This window comes from Jaculus jaculus, chromosome 7 (genome assembly GCF_020740685.1).
Source record: "Jaculus jaculus isolate mJacJac1 chromosome 7, mJacJac1.mat.Y.cur, whole genome shotgun sequence".
Lineage (NCBI taxonomy): Eukaryota > Metazoa > Chordata > Mammalia > Rodentia > Dipodidae > Jaculus > Jaculus jaculus.
In genome coordinates this window covers 115,418,958-115,439,112 of record NC_059108.1, presented here as the reverse complement: position 1 = coordinate 115,439,112, position 20,155 = coordinate 115,418,958, and the positions used below count along the sequence as shown (strand labels likewise).

General features: G+C 41.0%; 1 protein-coding gene across 1 annotated transcript in view; it reads right to left on the bottom strand.

Annotated features, from left to right (window-relative positions):
* The window catches only part of Mnat1 (MNAT1 component of CDK activating kinase), a 209,046-nt gene extending 193,299 nt beyond the window's left edge, over positions 1-15,747 (bottom strand). Inside the window, exon 1 of the mRNA XM_004649241.2 lies at positions 15,530-15,747. Coding sequence (XP_004649298.1) covers positions 15,530-15,618 — 89 coding nt within the window. The 5' untranslated portion in view covers positions 15,619-15,747. The remainder of the gene's footprint in view (positions 1-15,529) is intronic.
* Positions 15,748-20,155: the final 4,408 nt, after the last annotated feature.

The window sequence follows — 20,155 nt, the reverse complement described above, 5'->3', positions numbered from 1 at the left end:
TTGCAGGCAAAATGTGAAAACCTCTAGTTACTCTATACTATTCTGGAGAATTTGCTACAGCTTCTATTGTATGAAATCACCTAGGCTGTCATCATGAAAAGCCACAAGGCCCCTGGTAGGAACACAAAGGCTGAAACACCTGGACGGAATCCACTATCCTTTGAAAACGCACGCCTCTGATATTAAAGAGCACAATGTACTTTCTAGCAGACATGAAAGAACTAATCTTTCCTTGTCCTGCTTTCCAGCTGCCCAAAGAACAGTTCTCGCAGCGACTGCAATACGACACTTTCATAGAGATAAAAGGTGCAAAGGTGCTTACAGAAACCAGCTATTTCATACAATTGTATGTCTACACATTCTCTCAGACTTCAACTACAGAGAAAGTTAAATAATTTTAAACTAAAACTTTAAAATTTCCTTCATTTTGGACACTTGCTACCAACAAAAACAAAGGACAAATAAAGGGTACTAGTGCTCTTGAAGAGTTAAGAGGACAGCCTTTGTGTCATCTTGCGGATTACAAAAATGGAGGAGGGAGACACATGCTCTTATATGCATTGCTGCAAGCATGTAGCTAGCTATTGTAGTTTTTAAAATAACAATTGAGAAAGACCAAAATTTTAAATCTCTAAATTTTCTTTAATAGTAGAAGCATCAATAGACAGAAACAGTGAGCAGCAAGTACTGACACTGGATGGAGCACTAACTGAAACAGAAACAAGGTAAAGGGACACTATGATTCCATTTGAGCAAGGCTCAAGTTAATATGAACATATCATTTCATTTATGCATAAATCTATGCTATTCACTTGGAATGCATATATTATTTAATTGTACAAAAGTTATATGATATTCCAATCTTTCACATTTCAGCTTTTCTTCTTCATATACCCATGCTGGTTTCAATTTTTGCTTTTGGTTTTTGAGTTTGTTTTGAGACATAGTCCTACCACATAGCCCAGACTGGCCTCAAACTTATAATCCCCCTGCTTCAGTGTCCCAAGTGCCAGAATTACAAGCATGCACTACTGTGTGCTTAGCTCTCAATACATAAAATTAACAAACAAAATTAACTTCACTGGAAAGGTTCTACTTTCAATCTCTAGGAAAGATGCTGAGAGCTATTACAATTACACTTTCTTTTGTTTCATTTTGTTTTGTTTTGTTTTGTTTTTCGAGGTAGGGATTCACACTAGCCCAGAATGACCTGGAATTTACTATGTACTCTCAGGGTGGCCTCAAACTCACGGTGACTCTCCTACCTCTGCCTCCTGAGTGCTGGGATTAAAGACATGCACCATCACACACCACGCACAATTGTACTTTTTAAGCATATTCCTTTAGTATCAGAAGCCTTTTTTTAGTAAACAGTACCAGAAATCTAATATGTAATAAAGATAAATGAAGACTGCTTTCACTTAAATAGATAATAAAGGTTACACACACCAATTTCTCAGAAAACCTAGGGCTTTAGGCACAGTTGAAAATCACTGGATGACCATATATAGGTATTACATAAAGTCATGAAGAATGCATGGTACATCTTCTACAAATACTAACTTTATGCACAGGTTGGGCTAGAAGACAGAGAATTTGGAAGGTAAATAATTTGTCCTTTTTTTTTTTTTTTTTTTTTTTTGGTTTTTCGAGATAGGGTCTCACTCTAGCCCAGGCTGTCTTGGAATTCACTATGGAAGTCTCAGGATGGCCTCGAACTCACAGCAATCCTCCTACCTCTGCCTCCCGAGTGCTGCGATTAAAGGAGTGCGCCACCATGCCCGGCTTAATATTTATTTATTTAAGAGAGAGAAAGAGAACGAGACATCAGGGCCTCCTGCCATTGCAAATGAACTCCAGACATATGTGTCACTTCGTGCGCCTAGCTTTTCATAGGTACTGGGATATCAAGCTTGGGCAGTCAGGCTTTGCAAGCAAGCATCGTTAACCACTGAATCATCTCTCCAGCCCTATTTTTTTTTTTTTTTTGTTTGTTTGGTTTTGGAGGTAGGGTGTCACTCTAGCCCAAGCTGAACTGGAATTCACTATGTCATCTCAGGGTAGCCTCAAACTCATGGTGATCCTCCTACCTCTGGCTCCCCAGTGCTGGGATAAAAGATGTGCACTACCACGCCTGGCTCCAGTCCTAATTTTTGTTTTAATACTAATACAGAAAATATTACAAGGCTTCAATGAAGCTTTCTTCTGATGAAGTGGGATGAAAGAAACCATAGGAGAAATGTAAGCAAGAAGTATGGTTAGATTTTACATAGCTTTTATTTTGTTTTCTTCATTTGAGGCTATAAGATACTGACGCTGTAGTGACAGGCTCAAAAGTGAAAACCGAAGCAGAAAATCCTCAGACAGTAGACAACTGAGATAGTCCATGAAGAGATGAAACTACAGATTGTGACAGAGGGACTGAGATAATAAAACCTGGACTTGAAAGACAGCTTTCGGAGAATGTTCACAGACCTTGGGAATGCTTAAATATAAGCTAGCTACACAGGATAGCTGCAATGCGAGTTAAATGTGATGTGAGTATCTGGTGTATGTGTTGGTGCTTTCACCTTCTACCGTCTAAATTGTGCTGCTAAGGATTGCTCCAAAGGTGATTTCATTCATGACCATTATGTATCATAACACTTTACATCTCTACCTTCCATATCTGTGGCCTCAGAGCAAAGGCTGTCTCTTAAACTTCTAGCACCTAGGAAGTGCTAAATGAAATATGAAATAAAGCACCAGAATCAGTATACTGGCAAGAGGCAGGGAAATAAAAAAAAAAAGCAAGAAGCCAGAACATTCAAGAACAGCTTCTCCTATTTCATTATTTACTGTTATCTTTTTAAAGAATATACATAGGCCACATACAAATATTATGCCAGTTTATGCAAGGGATTTGGTCATAGAGATTTTTGACAGCCTATGGGGGTCTTAAAACCAACCCCCTGTAGATGTCAAAGGATAACTATATTACCTAGTCTGCCTCCTAAATTTTTACAACATAATTTCAGTGTAAAAGGAGTGCTATTCTAGGAAATAAAATCTTGCCATAAAATTCCAAATTTTCAGCTGCTGTTAGGTTTGAACACTTAGAAATATGCTATATAATATTTTTAGAGTAATATGTCAACCAAATATGGTGGTTCACACTGATAATCCCAGCACTCAGGAAACTGAAACAGAAGCATAATCTTGACTTTGAAGCCAGCCTGACTTACACAGCAGAAGTCTGTCTCAAAAATAAAAAACAAACAAAAGGATATGGAGCTAAGCAGATGCCAGTGGGTGAAGTGCATGCCACACAAGCATGAGGACCTGCGTTTGGATCCCCAGCACTCACATCAAAGCCCAGCGCCACAGCATGCACTTACAATTCCAGTGCTAGGGAGGCAGAGACGGAAGGATCTCTAAGGAAGACTGGCTAACTAATCTAGCTGAATTAGTGAGTTCTAGGTTCAGTGAGAGACTCTTTCAAAACATTAAAAATGGGCCAGACATGGTGGTTCCCACCTTTAATCCCAGCACTTGAGAAGCAGAGGTAGGAGGAGCACCATGAGTTTGGGGCCACCCTGAGACTACATAGAGAATTCCAGGTCAGCCTGGGCTAGAACAAGACTCTACCTCAAAAAAAAAAAAAAAAGGAAAATGGACAGCAGTTAAAAAAGACACCCAACATCAACCCCTGGCCCAAACAAATACATGCACATAAATACCCACATATACACATGTGCCCCCACATATAGGAACATGTGTACATATAGGTATGCACATCACATACTCATTAAAATTTATGGTATAACTTCACTAGGCAATGCATTTCAAGATTATATATATCTCAACTGATCACCAGGAAATGTCAAACATTCTTCCTGTGTATATGCATGTATAGACAATAAAGAAAAATGTACTATTATTACAAAACTTATAATATTTAGATAAAAATTTCATGGACTAGGTGGGTAGAGCAGTGGGGTAGCACATGTTTCACATTCAAAAAGCCTTGGGTTCAATCTCCAGCATTACAAAAATAAAGTTTCACATTGGCTTGAATACAGTTGATTAATACAGTTTAGTATAATTACCAGAAACTAAAAGCCAGAGCTAAATGGGAACAAGAGGCTAAGGACTTGGGATATAGCTCAGTGATACAGTGCTTCCATAATACACTGAGGCTGTGTTCCAGTTATTGAAGAAAGAAAAAAAAAATTTTAATGGGGAAAGGAGGCTGGTGAGATGGCTTAGCAATTTAGGCACTTGCTTATAAGACCTAATGGCCTGGGTTCAATTCCCCAGTATCCATGTATAGCCAGATGCACAGAGTGGTGCATGCATCTGTAGTACATTTGTAATGACAAGAGGCCCTGGCATGTCCATTCTTCATCCTCATATATTCATCTTCTCTCTCTCTCTCTCTCTCTCTCTCTCTCTCTCTCTCTCTCTCTCTCCCCCCCCCCCTTACAAATAAATTTAAATTAAAAACATGAAAATAAAAGAAAGGAAGGGAGAGGGGAATGGAGGGATAGCAGGAAGGGAGGGAGGGAAGAAAAACCAAATGGGGGGGAGGGAGAAGAGGAGGGGAAGAGGAAGAAAAAGGGGAAGGGAAGAGGAAGGGAAGGGGAAAGCTAGCAGGAGTGGGAATGTAACACAATAGTAGAACAGGTGCTTACATCCTAAAGGCCTTGAGTTTAATTCCCAAAGCCAAAAAGCAACTCAGTACTTACATATGCATGCAACTCTTCTGTAAGTTATTTTAGTAATCAATCCATGTTGGCCATGTTTTTAATAATTTCTAGTTGGTTAAATACTAACTTTTGAATCGTTTCTATTCTCATTTCAAATAACAGAGAGACAAAAATACACAAAGCAAACAGGAAACAACATATTTCTCAAGGAGAAATTACAAGCACTAGGTTTACAATAGAGGTGATGATTTGTTATTGACATGATTCCTACTATAAAGTGTATGTTTTTACCTTTATTTGCAGCACATTACATAATTACACATTACATTACATACTCTTTGCAATTAACCTCCAAAAGAATTAAATATTATGTATGACAGATATAATTGTGAAAGATAAAATGTTCATAAGAATGATGCAAACAGAAGCATCTATCACAATATTGTATTTTAAATGGTAGCAATCAATATATTTAAATTACCTGAAGAGCAAGAATTCTTCTTTTTGAGGCAAAGTCTCCCTATATGGACCACACTGGCCTAGGACCTGCTATCCTCCTGCTTCAGCCTCCCCACGCTAGGACTGCAGGGGTGTACCACCATGTCCAGTGAAGAGTACAAACTTGTTGTCTTTAAAATGCTTACCAAACCGGGCCTGGTGATGCACACCTTTAATCCCAGCACTCAGGAGGCAGAGGTAGGAGGATCACTGTGAGTTAAAGGCCACCCTGAGACTACATGGTGAATTCCAGGTCAACCTGAGCTATAGTGAGGCCCCCACCTCAAAAAAAAAAAAAAAAGGCTTATTAATGTTAACTTAAACTTGCTCCTTTTGCTACTAATTGCACATAAATCAAATATGGATAACAAATGTGCAATTACTGACACTATATATTACAATCTTTAAAGTACCAAATCATTAAAGTACCAATTAACCCTCCCTCCTCTAGCTCAGCAAAATCCTGTTCAATTTAAAAAGATGACATGCAGAGCTAGAGATGTTTCTCAACATCTATAGTTAATAGAGCACTTGTCTAGCTGAAGTTCAATTCTTAGAACACATACATACATTAAAATATACATGTATATCTAATGTATTTCTATCTGATTATATTTTGTTTGATAAAGATGTCTTATAGCATTATCTTATGCTCCCTTTTTATTTTTTTAAATATTTTATTTATTTGAGAGAGAGAAAGAGGCAAATAGAAAGAGAACAGGCATGCCAGAGCCTCTAGCCACTGCAAATGAGTTCCAGATGCACGCACCACCTTTTGCATCTGACTTCACAGGGGCACTAGGAATCCAACCTGGGTCACATCGGGCTGTGCAGGCAAGCGCCTTAACCACTGAACCATCTCTCCAGCCTTGTTCACTTATTAGTAAAACTTACAAAATAAAAATCTTACAACTACTTCAAAATACAGTTAGTGTTAAGGATGTGACGAAGTGACAGAGTGGTTGCTTATCAGGCTAGAAGCCCTAGGCTAGATAACAAAATAAGGAAACCAGACCTAAAATAATAACACAAAAAAATTATATTTTAAAAATATAAGTTAGGGCTAGAGAGATGGCTTAGCGGTTAAGCGCTTGCCTGTGAAGCCTAAGGACCCCGGTTTGAGGCTTGATCCCCAGGACCCACGTTAACCAGATGCAGAAGGGGGCGCACACATGTGGAGTTCGTTAGCAGTGGCTGGAAGCCCTGGCACACCCATTCTCTCTCTCTCTCTCTGTCACACTCAAATAAATAAATAAAAATGAACAAAACATTTAAATATATATACATATAAATTAAATTACTTATTTATTTACTCATTCATTCATTTGCAAGCAGAGAGAGACAGAGAAGAGAGACAGAATGGGCACACCAGGGCATTCAGCCACTGCAAACCAACTCTAGATACGTGCACCACATTGTGCATCTGGCTTTACACAGATACTGAATTGAATTGAACCCACGTCATGGGGCTTTGCAGGCAAGCACCTTAACCACTGAGCCATCTATCCAGCCCCTAAAATTTATATTCTTAGTTGTCAAACAATAAGAAATAATGCCTCAAACCGACTTCATGTATGTTTCAAATGATATGAAAAACAAGGAATCTGGGGACTGAGGAGTTAGCTCAATGCATAAGCATGAGGGCCAGAGTTTCGACCCTCAGCAGCCACATAAATGTCAGGTGCCCCATCTGTAATCCTATTCTGTCAGCTGCACTCAGGGATAACCAGAGGACAGTGATGGAGGAAGACACTTAATGTCGACTTGCAGCAGTGTGTGTGCACACATAAGCACACATGCCCACAAAGACAGAAAAGATCATCATAAGAATACAGAATTTAAATCTGTCCCTGCCTGCCTGCACCCATGTGTGTGTAGCCCTGCATCCAAGGCCCATGGACAAGATTATTGCCACACTCAGCCTTGATCAGTAGGCAGTGGAAGTTAACACAGAGAGGCACAACTGATCAAAGTGCTGAGAATTGGGCTGGAGAGATGGCTTAGCGGTTAAATGCTTGCCTGTGAAGCCTAAGGACCCTGGTTCAAGGCTCGGTTCCCCAGGTCCCACGTTAGCCAGATGCACAAGGGGGCGCACGCGTCTGGAGTTCGTTTGCAGAGGCTGGAAGCCCTGGCGTGCCCATTCTCTCTCTCTCTCCCTCTATCTGTCCTTCTCTCTGTGTCTGTCACTCTCAAATAAATAAATAAAAAATTAAAAAAAAAAAAGTGCTGAGAATTAAGTGACATACCCTAAATGAGACCACCTTCACCAAGGGTTGGGGAACAAGGTAGAAGAAGGGCAGAAAGAATGTAAGAGAGAATAGGAGCAGGGAGTTGGGATTATACAGTTGACACTAAAATTTGGAGCCAAATGTGGTGGCATGTGTCTGTAATACCAGAACTGGGAAGTGGAGGCAGGGAGATCAGAAGTTCAAGGCCACATTCAACTACATAGTGAGTTGGAGGTCATTCTGGGCTACATGATACACAGCCTCAACAAGGAAAAGAACAGAAAATACTAGAATTCAGGCTATTCTGCTTCCACATTTTGGCATGCTACTTAAGTCACCTCCCTGAGTCTCAGTGGCTTCACCTGTGACATGAAAAGGATAAATAGTTCTTAGAAATGAAAATTACCTGAAGTGATTCATTTAAAGCCCTCAGCACAAAGCTTGACATGTTGGAAGCACTCATAAAAATGTCAGCTATTACTGAGAACATGCTCATGACCATAAACTGCTCTTCAGCTTCAACTACCAACCCATAATTCATGATTCTTTTTTTAAAAAAAAATTTTTGTTTATTCTTGCTTATTTATTTGAGAGCGACAGAGAAAGAGGCAGAGAGAGAGAGAGAGAGAGAATGGGCACGCCAGGGCCTCCAGCCACTGCAAATGAACTCCAGACGCGTGCGCCCCCTTGTTCATCTGGCTAACGTGGGACCTGGGGAACCGAGCCTCAAACCGGGGTCCTTAGGCTTCACAGGCAAGTGCTTAACCGCTAAGCCATCTCCCCAGCCCATAATTCATGATTCTAACCAGAAGAGGGAGAGGGAAAAATAAAGGTGTATTCTAAATTTGCAAGTTTCTCTATCTGCCTCTTCCCCTCTCTCTCACACCACCTCCCTCCCTCTCTCTCTTAAATAAATAATAAAAAATGAAAAAAAGAACGTAAGAGCAGGAAGATGGGGAGAAGTGCTGTGGAATGCTGTCCTCTGGATGTGACTGGCTACTGCAGTATGCACTTTACTAGTCCAACTACTTCTTAAAAGTTTTCCCCACAACTTCTATTCCAAATCCATTCTAATGCTATATTGTATTAGTTACTTTTAAAATTATTTTATCTATTTATTTGCAAGGAGAGAAAGAGAGAATGTGGGTGTGTCAGGGCCTCTAGCCACCACAAATGCCAGATACATGTACCATTTTGTGCCTATGGCTTCATATGGGCACTGGGGAATCGAACCCAGGTTGTTAACCATTGCAGGCAAGTGCCTTAACCGCTGAGCCCTCTCTCTAGCCCCTGTATTAGTTACTTTTCTTTCTGCTATGACTAGATACCTGACAAAAAACAGCTTAAGGGAGGAAGGGTTTCTTTTGGCTTGCAGTTCAAGAGGATACAGTTGATTGTGATGAGGAAGACATGGCAGCAAAGGCATGAAGCAGTTGGTCACACTGTTAGGCAGTCAGGAATCAGTGAGCAATGAATGAATGATGTTATCTTTATCCTTTTTATCCAGTCCAGAACCCAAGCCCATGGAATAATGCCACCCACAAATTGGGTGGGTCTTCTCACATCAATTAATCTAATCAGAATACTGCTTAACAGACATGTCTAGGGATTTATCTCCTAGGTGATCCTAGATCCAATCAAGGTGACAGTATTCACCATTAGAAGGAGAAAAAAGAGGACCAAATAAAACAACATATTATGTAACATCTGAAACATTACTCAATTTGATATATCATTTGTTTGAAAACAAATTAAGTACACTCAGAAAGTAAGCAGTGCAGAGTTGTTCATGAAGAAATTATATTTAATACTGGTAGACTTCAGGACATTTATATTTTAAAGGAATGAATTGTTTTTATATAAATCAGAGTTAATGCCAGGTGATCTGCTTCAGTTAACTGGAATTAGAAGTGCAGGCTCATTAAATATGTATGGGTCAGTGATGCATAGGTACTGCACCATATTGATGGAGACCTCATTAATTTTCAATGATATAGGCACTATCACATTGTGTTCTAAAAACAATGAGTGAGGCACACAATCATTTGTCTTCAGCTCAAAACTCTTATTTTTCCACAGTTCAACTTAGTAAATAAAGTCCAGCACTACAAAACATTTCTACTGAAGCCCATTAAAAATTCTTATAATATATATGTACATATATATATATATGTCACTTGATATATAAAATGAAAAATTAAATGTGAAAACTAAGCTATAAATTATCCTCCACATTATTTCATCTCATAAATAACAGAAGAAAATAAATGGCTTAACAAATTTTCCCAACAAATATAATGAAGTAACTCATGCCAGACTAACATTCCCACTAGAGACAGACATAAAACAAACATGTGACAATTGTTTACAGGTATTAGACAACAGTGCTGATCGTGTGGCTCAGTGGCAGGCTCTTGCCTACACCCTAGGTTTGATCTCCAGCATGGTGAGGAACCTCACAAAGTAAGCCTTCTAATCAACTCAGCTTCCTACCTAGGGACAAATGTCATAACCACATCCCTGCCAGCAAGATTTCAAGAAAGGCACACCAGTTGTGTTTTGCTGACTAATAAATCAGAGATCAAGGTTCCACAAAGTTGCTACAGTTGAAATTCACAAGACAGAGAGTTTAAAAAATGTGTAGGGGGCCTCTGTCAGTCTCTAAGGAACAGGCTGCATTTGTGCAAGTCAAAGCCTACTAAGGCCTAAAATACGAATATCTAAGATGCTCCCTCTCTTGGAAGAAGAGTTAAGGGGTATTGATACTCTAGTTTCTGTTATCAGCCAGAGCAACACAGCATTACTAACCGAAACCATTTTATACCTCAGACATTCAAGTGAGAAAGCAAAAATGCCTCTACTAAGAATAAGGTTCACATCCTAGAATAACTCTTGCTAGGTTCACCCTGACAAAGCCTAAAATCAAACCCCCCAAAACTATGCAAAGGACTTTAAGCTTGGAGGATGAGTTGCATTAAAGGAAGGAAACACAATAAATTCCAGATCTACCCTCACAACAAGTAAAACCAAACAACACAAGTTCAATGTGATCTGCCAGTATACTTGTTCCTCAACTTATGTCTTGATAAACTCCTAAGATGAAAATATCACAAGCCAAAATGCATTTAATTAATACAACTAAACTTCCTGTGGAACATCACAATATAGCAATAAAAGACACTGACACATCTGCAGTTCAGCCTTGCAGCAGCTAATGGGGAACTGCTGTGGACTGCTGCTGCCCAGCATCTCAAGAAATCACTAACCAGAGTGTCAAAATTCAAAATACAGTCTCCTCTGAAGGTTTTCGTAGCACTGTGAAATCAAAGTCATTCGTGGGCTAGACAGATGGTTTAGCAGTCAAGGTGCTTGCCTGTGAAGCCTAAGGACCCAGCTTCTAGTACCCAGAACCTACATAAGACTGATGTACATGGTGGCTTTTTTAAAATATGTTTTACAAAGCCATTCATCAAACCATAAAAAATTAGGGGCCATCTGTATCTACAAAAAAAAAGAATCAGAATATCTACAACTTAAAAGTCCCAAACATGTGAAAATAAAATGAATAGAAAATGTGACCCACAGTGAAAAATAAGCAGCAGTAGGGAGAAACCAACCACCTAGGATGAGTGTCTTTTCCAGATTTTTCTTCCCAAAGAGGATGCTGTTTTGCACAGATATTACATGTTAATTAAAATAAGTGAGTGCCACCTATTAGTTATTCTTATCAATAAATAATTATATTAATTAAGCCTTTCTCTGACAAAACTCCTAAACAGTTTAAATATACTGTGCAGGACACAGAAACATAATAATACCAAAGGGATTCAACAAGAAAATTCAGACTCTGCAGGACAATTACAGCACTAACTACGCAATACTACAGAAAAATAAGACCCAGAAATAGAGGCAAAGGGAACAGGAAAGAGAAAGACCTTGAGTAAATATAAAAACTACCAACATTTATACATCAGTATTATAAAACTATGGTTTTGTTTAGCCATATTTTGTACTTTTATATATTTTAAATAGAAAAAAGTAGATTAGTGAGATAGATGCATGTTAAGTTTCCAAAGATAGTTTCGTCAAGAATGACTAAGGTAGAAAATAAGTTATTAAAGTCTATAAACCCAGCCAGATGTAGTGACAAATATCTTTAATCCCAGCATTCAAGAAGCTAAAGAGATGGCTTAGTGGTTAAGGTGCTTGTCTGCAAAGTGAAAGTACCCAGGTTCAATTCCCAGTACCCACATAAGTCAGATGAACAAAGTGGCGCTTACTTCTAATTTCAGTACTAGTGAAGCAGAGGCTGGGGAATGTGCCCCACCATGCCCAGACAGCAACAAGTTTTAAAAGGTTCTGTGTCTTCCAATTCTCTTTCTCTATGCTCTCACCCTTCTTCTCCCCTAATGAATGATACAACGAAAGCAATTTTCAATTAAAGCAATTATTGTCTAGTAGTCATTTTTGTTTACTGAAATCTCATAACCTTCCCCATATTGCTAATTTATGTTAGGCCAGAAAATTACACTAAGTATTCCTCTAGTAAATTACACTTACTATCCTAGCAAAAAAAAGGGGGGGGACAGGGAAATTCATATGAGAACATGGACAGAAACAACAAAAATTCTCCACCAGGTGTAGTAGCACATACCTGAAATTCCAGCACTTGTGGGGAGAAAGCTGGAGGATTTCAAGTTCAGCAGGGCCAGCCTGGACTACACAGTAGGGTCTGGTCCCAAGAATGCAGGCCGGCACACCTAATCATCTAGCTACAGTGTTCGGCTCACTTCTGTTTCCCATGTATTCCAGTATAGCACCTTTACTGTATTTGGGGACTTTTTTTTTTAATTCATAAAATATTTGGGGCTGGGGAAATAGCTTAGTGGTTAAGGTCCATTCTCCAGGACCCTGTAAGCAGGATGCACAAGGGGGAACATGCATCTGGAGTCCATTTGCAGTAGCTAGAGGACCTGGCTTGCCCATTCTCTCTTTAATCTATATCTGCCCCTCCCTCCCCCTCCCTCCCTCCCTCCCCCCTCTCTCAAATAAATAAATAACCAAAATAAATAAATAAATATTCGTATATGTGTTCATGAATGCCAGGTTCTCTTGCCAAGCACATATGGCTTTACATGGGTGAGAAGAAATTAAACTAGGGCAGACAGGCTTTGTAAGCAAGTGCCTTTAACCACTGAGCAATCTCTCCCACCACTTTTGCTATATTTTTTTTAATCTTAAACCATTTAGTTACAGCTATACTATATAAAACAAAATAAAGGTTAATTAAGAAAAGAACCACCTTTAATCCCAGCACTTGGGAGGCAGAAGTAGGAGGATCGCTGTGAGTTTGAGGTCAGCCTGAGACCACAGAGTAAGCTCCAGGTCAACGTGAACTAGACTGAGACCCTACCTCAAAAGAACCAAAAGGAGGGCTGGAGAGATGGCTTAGTGGTTAAGCGCTTGCCTGTGAAGCCTAAGGACCCCGGTTCGAGGCTCGGTTCCCTAGGTCCCACATTAACCAGATGCACAAGGGGGCGCACGCGTCTGGAGTTCTGGAGTTCGTTTGCAGAGGCTGGAAGCCCTGGCGCGACCATTCTCTATCTCTCCCTCTGTCTTTCTCTCTGTGTCTGTCGCTCTCAAATAAATAAATAAAAATAAACCAAAAAAATTTTTAAAAAAAAAGAACCAGGGCTGGAGAGATGGCTTAGCGGTTAAGCGCTTGCCTGTGAAGCCTAAGGACCCCGGTTCGAGGCTCGGTTCCCCAGGTCCCACGTTAGCCAGATGCACAAGGGGGCGCACGCGTCTGGAGTTCGTTTGCAGTGGCTGGAAGCCCTGGCGCGCCCATTCTCTCTCTCTCTCCCTCTATCTGTCTTTCTCTCTGTGTCTCTCGCTCTCAAATAAATAAATTAATTAATTAAAAAAAAAAAGAACCAAAAGGATAAAAAGAAAGAATGAAAAGAAATCAAGGAACTGGAGAAATGGCTTAGCAGTAAGGTGCTTGCCTGCAAAGCCTAAGGACCCAGGTTCGATTCCCCAATACCCACATAAACCAGATGCACAAGGTGGTACATGTGTCTGGAGTTCGTCTGTAGTGGCTAGAGGCCCTGGTGTGACCATTCTCCTCTCTTTCTCTTTCTCTCCCTCTCTCTCTCTCTCAAATAAATAAAACATTTTTTTAAAAAAGAAATCAAGGGGCTGGAGACATGGCTTACTGGTTAAGGAACTTGCCTGCGAAACCTAAGGACCCAGGTTTGATTCCCCAGGACCCACATAGCCAGATGCACATAGTGGCACATGCATCTGGAGTTTGTTTGCAGTGGCTGGAGGCCCTGGTGAGCCATATTCTCTCCCTCCCTCCCTCCCTCCCTCCCTTCCCCCCCCTCTCTCACACACACACAGTCTCTCATAATTAATTAATTTTTTAAAAAGAATAAAAGAAATCAGGGAGGCCTGGAAAGATGGCTCAGCCACCTAAGGCACTTGCATGCAAAGCCAGTCAGCCCAAGTTCAATTCCCCATCCAGACACAAAAAGTGACAGGTATGTCTGGTTTGTACTTGCACTGGCAAGAAACTCTGGTACACGCACAAATGTGAACACTGGAGTGCATACACACACATATACACACAGATTCACAAATTGAAAAAAAGAAAAAAGAAGGCTGGAGAAATGGCTTAGCAGTTAAGGCATTTGCCTGCAAAGCCAAAGGACCCCAGTTTGATTCCCCAGGACCCACATTAGCCAGATGCACAAGGGGGTGCACGCGTCTGGAGTTTGTTTGCAGTGGCTGGGGGCCTTGGCGTGCCCATTCATTTTCATCCCCCCCCCCCCCCCCGTCTCCTCTTCCCTCCTTCCCTCCTCCTCTCTGTCAAATGAATAAAGAAAAAAGAACATGCATACACATGCAAAAAAGGAACCATAAGTACATTAATAACCCACTGTGACAATTACAGCTGTAGCTCATAGTGCAATTTGTGCCTGTCTAAAGAGCTTGCCTACCAAACTGTAAATTGTTAATTTTTTCTCCCTAAGGAACTTCAGAGCAACTATACAAATATAATATGCTCAACATTTTATTGCACTGTTAATTTCAAAGTGTTTTTCTTTTTAAAACCACCTTTATTGAAGCAAGCCTGACCATAAAAACCTAACAATTTAACCAATTGTACACTTACTCCTCAAAATCTAAAAATTCACTTCCGCCGGGCGTGGTGGCGCACGCCTTTAATCCCAGCACTTGGGAGGCAGAGGTAAGGAGGATCGCCGTGAGTTCGAGGCCACCCTGAGACTCCATAGTGAATTCCAGGTCAGCCTGGGCTAGAGCGAGACCCTACCTCAAAAAAAAAAAAAAAAAAATTCAAAAAATAAAAAAAAAAAAGAAAGAAAACATAAAAATTCACTTCCTCCTTCTGTCACCACCCCACCAAGGTGGACATACTTCCTAGAGTCCATGCTTCCTAGGTCCCAGCCTCTAAGGACCCAGAGTTCCGCACGGTCTGTGACGTGAGAACGATACCCGCGGCTACCTTCGAGGACTGTTGTGGGAAGAAAATTAGATAACTTACGGCAAGACTCTCAGAACAATACCTAAAATATAATGTGCAAAGCCGACCATATCTTATCTCCCCAACAACTGCCTAGGGACTCGATTTGCTGCTGCCTTTACCTAATGAAAGTCCAAATTGAATCCGTGCGACAAATGGGCACACACAGGCGGGTTTGCAACTAAACAGTTGCCGTACACGCTCGTCGTAATTTTCAGTCTTGCAGGCGCTTTTTCTCTTTTCAATTGACAACGTTTCACACGAAATTAACCCCTCCAACGGCTTCACGCTTTAAACCAGCACGATATGCCCGGCTGACAATACGGAGTGTGGGAATAAAGTCTGAATTTTTATTGGCTGGAGAGGGAGGGGGTGGGGGACGGAACCACCTGACAAGCGGCTGCGTGCCACCCCGGGAACCCGCAATTCCAAGCGGGCCAGAAGATCGTTTACAGGAACAACGCCCCCTTGTCTTCTCCCCTCCCCACCCCACCCCACCCCCGGGGCGCCCCGAGACTCCCCGGACGCCGCAGGCCGCGGCCTCCCCGCCCCCAGCTGTCGCCACTCACAGAGTGTGTCCGCACACGTTCACCATCAGCTTCAAGGACGGGTTCCGGTACTTGGTGGTCTTACACCTGGGGCAGCCCTGATCGTCCATGGCGTCTCCTCCGCTCCCGGACTCCTCCTCCCCGCGCCTGCTTCAACCGCAGCCACCGCCGGGCGCCCCTCAAGGCACCGCGCCGGGAAGGATCCCTACCAACAGGCACTCGGCAGGAACGGTCCCTTCGCGAAAGAGCACCGGCTGGAAGCCAAGTACTGCAACACAAGCGTTCCGGAAGCGCGTTCTCTGCTCCGGGCCCCCGGGGTTCCATCCTAACCCTTCTGTAAGGCACAGCTCGGTACCTAGGAGTGCAAGTGCTTTGTAAACTACACACCACTCACCGAATTACATTTTCCAAGGGAACATATCGTGTGAGAAAGATAAATTCTTTCTAGTTCTGTCTGTAAACATTCATATGATTTCTAAGATTTATGCCCAGTGTACCTAAGTCAATAGTACAGACAACTATTCTCTTTTGGAAAATTGTGCAGTCTGTGCTTTCTGCTTGTTTTTTAAATAATTACATGGTCGTGTAAACTCAGAAAATAATATGGATTTGAAGATACAAAGCTAATTTTTAAAATGCTTATGTGATGGTTCACGTCTGTAACACCAGCACTTGGGAGGCTAAGGCAGGATTGCCATGAGCTCCAGTACAGCATGGAGTTACACCCTGACTAAAATGAGCAAGACAAAGGAAGTAGTGAAGCTTAGAAAAGTTACCCAACTGCTAGTGTTTGCACTCTTACTACAAATTCTCAATAAACATCTGAATGCTTCTATAAATACCTAGCATGTATTATTCTGCAGAAAACTTCTTCCCAAGACTGTCAAGCATACTTTAAAGCACCACGTGATCTAGTATCTCTTACTCTCCATCAAAGAATACATTTACTGTCCAAAAATACTGAAGAAAAGGGCTGGAGAGGTGGCTTAGCACATAAGGCGTTTGCATGTAAACCCTAAGGACCCAGGTTCAATTCCCCAGTACAAGATGGCACATGCATCTCGAGTTCATTTGAAGTGGTTAGAGGCCCTAGAATGCCCATTCCCTCTCTCTCCCTTTCTCCCTCTCTCCCTCTCCCCCTCTCAAATAAATAAATAAAATATTTTAAAATACTGAAGAAAAATCACACAAGAATATATGCAACTTCTTCAACAATTCAAAGACCTAAGAGGCCAACTCAATGTATAAATTGTAAGCTACGTACATGATTTATCATGAAGGCAAACAAAAGTCTATAAACAGCTCTCCCAGACAACAAAGTCCTCTTACTCTTAGGGCATATCTTATTCATCTCCAAAATAAGGACTTGAATAAAAAAAGAAACAAATTAATGAATGACCATCATATAATAGTGTAATGTGAAAACTTTCAGTACAAAGAATTTCTTTTTAAAAAAAACTTTTTAAGGGCTGGAGAGATGGCTTAGCGGTTAAGCGCTTGCCTGTGAAGCCTAAAGACCCCGGTTCGAGGCTCGGTTCCCCAGGTCCCACGTTAGCCAGATGCACAAGGGGGCGCACGCGTCTGGAGTTCGTTCGCAGAGGCTGGAAGCCCTGGCGCGCCCATTCTCTCTCTCCCTCTATCTGTCTTTCTCTCTGTGTCTGTCGCTCTCAAATAAATTAATTAATTAAAAAAAATTCTTAAAAAAAACTTTTTTTAAAAATTTTTATTTATTTATTTATTTAAATAAATTAATTAAAAAATTCTTAAAAAAACTTTTTTAATTTTTATTTATTTATTTATTTAAATAAATTAATTTTTAAAAATTCTTTAAAAAAACTTTTTTTTTTAATTTTTATTTATTTATTTATTTGAGAGCGACAGACACAGAGAGAAAGACAGATAGAGGGAGAGAGAGAACGGGCGCGCCAGGGCTTCCAGCCTCTGCAAACGAACTCCAGACGCGTGCACCCCCTTGTGCATCTGGCTAACGTGGGACCTGGGGAACCGAGCCTCGAACCGGGGTCTTTAGGCTTCACAGGCAAGCGCTTAACCGCTAAGCCATCTCTCCAGCCCTTAAAAAAAAACTTTTTAAAATTATTTTTATTTTAGAGCGATAGACAGAGAAAGAGGCAGAGAGAGAGAATGGGCATGCCAGAGCCTCCGGCCACAGCAAATGAACTCCAGACACGTGTGCCCCTTTGTGCATCTGGCTAATGTGGGTCCTGGGGAATTGAGCCTCAAACCAGGGTCTTTAGGCTTCACAGGCAAGCACTTAACCACTGAGCCATCTCTCCAGCCCCAAGCATTTCTTATAAGCATCTTCATCTAAATGAAATTATGTTACCAGAAACCATTCAAGCAAGGTGTTTTGGTTCTGTTTGTTTACTTGCTTGCTTTTGTTGTGGTGGTATTTGGGCTTTGTTTGTTTGTTTGGGGTGTTGAGACAATGTATCATACTGGCCTATAACTCACTATGTAGCCCAGGCGGCTCTCCAACTCATAGCTGCAGCCTCAAAGTTATTCAAATGAACCCACCACCTCTGCATCAAATCATAGTACTTTCTGCTCTTCATAGAATTTTACTCTTTTCAATAAAAACATAAAAATAAGCCTTTCACCCCCTTTTAAAACAGTGAACCCGGGAGGCAACCCATAGTTTGGAAACACAGTTAGGATTTCCATGGGTTATAGAGAAAGAACCTCTCCCACAGCCAGATAATGCTACATTCAGGAGGAAGCAGGCAATGGTGGCACAAGACTTGACAGCCGGGTATCAACATCAGTGACCCACCTCATAAACCATATTATCTCCTTGGCCACGATATTGTTCACTAGTAAGAGTTACCCAGATGTTACTTTACTAAAGTAGAAACAAGTGCTGTGCTGACCTGGAGGCTTATGATGCTGATCTTCTTGAAAAAGACCACAGCAACCACTTCCAGGATGAAAAGTCAAGCTCTCCAAAAAGACAACTTTAATATCATTTATTTATTTATTTATTTATTTTATGAGAGAGAAAGAGAAGGAAGAAGGGAGGGAAGGAGGGAGAGAGAGAGAGAGAAGAATGTATGTGCCAGGGCCTCGGGCCACTGCAAATCAACTCCAGACATATGTGCAACCTTATGCATCTGGATTTATGTGGGTACTGGTGAATCGAACCTGGGTCCTGAGATTTTGCCAGCAACTGCCTTAACCACTAAGCCATCTCTCCAGCCTTAAGATCCTTATATTTTTAACAGAGCAGAAAACTTCTGGTAAAAAAAAAATTAATATAATCTGAGTGAGAAAGAAAGAGAGAATTTAAGCCAGGCATGGTGGCACATGCCTTGAATCCCAGCACTCAGGAGGCAGAGGTAGGTGGATTGCTGTGAGTTCAAGTTCACCCTGAGACTACATAGTGAATTCCAGGTCAGCCTGGGCTAGACAGTGAGACCCTACCTCAAAAACAAAAAAAAAAAAAAAAAGAACAAAAGAGAGAGAGAGCAGCAGGGCATGGTGGTGCACACCTTTAACCCCAGCACTGGGGAGGCAGAGGTAGAAGGAGTGCAGTGAGTTCGAGGTTATCCTGAAACTACATAGTAAATTCCAGGTCAGCCTGAGCTAGAGTGAGACCCTACCTTGAAAAAACAAAAGAGACATCAGGGAAATGCAGATTAAAACTACATTGAGATTCCATCTCACTCCTGTCAGATTGGCTACCATCATGAAAACAAATGATCATAAATGTTGGCAGGGATGTGGAAAAAGAGGAACCCTTTACACTGCTGGTGGGAATGCAATCTGACCCAGCCATTGTGAAAATCAGTGTGGAGGTTCCTAAAACAGCTAAAGATTGATCTACCATATGACCCAGCTATAGCACTCCTAGGCATGTGTCCGAAGGAATCATCTCTTTTCCTTAGAAGTACGTACTCAACCATGTTTATTGCTGCTCAAATTATAATAGCTGGGAAATGGAACCAGCCTAGATGTCCCTCAACTGATGAGTGGATAATGAAGATGTGGCACATTTATACAATGGAGTTCTACTCAGTGGTAAAGATAAATGAAGTTATGAAATTTGCAGAAAAATGGATGGATCTTGAAAGCATTATACTAAGTAAGGTAACCCAGGCCCAGAAAGCCAAGTGCCACATATTCTCCCTCCTATGTGGATCCTAGCTACAGATGATTGGGCTTCTGCGTGAGAAGGAAAATACTTAGTAGCAGAGGCCAGTAAGTTAAAAAGGAGACATAAAGGGAAGGGAAAGGAAGGGAGGAGGGTACTTAATAGGTTGGTATTGTATATATGTAAGTACAATGATTGAGATGGGAGGGTAATATGATGGAGAATGGAATTTCAAAGGGGAAAGTGGGGGGGGAGGGTATTACCATGGGAATTTTTTATAATCATGGAAAATATTAATAAAAATTATATATGTATGTATGTATGTATATATATATACACATACATATATATATATATATATAGAGAGAGAGAGAGAGAGAGAGAGAGAGAGAAAAAACAAAAGAGAGAGAGAGAACTTAGTCACTTAGCCAATACTACATTGAGACATCATCCATTCAGCTGTGCACTAAATTGTTTATCAGATTGTTCAATAGCACCAGAGATGGTATCTTTCAAAAGCAGACCCTCTAACCACACCA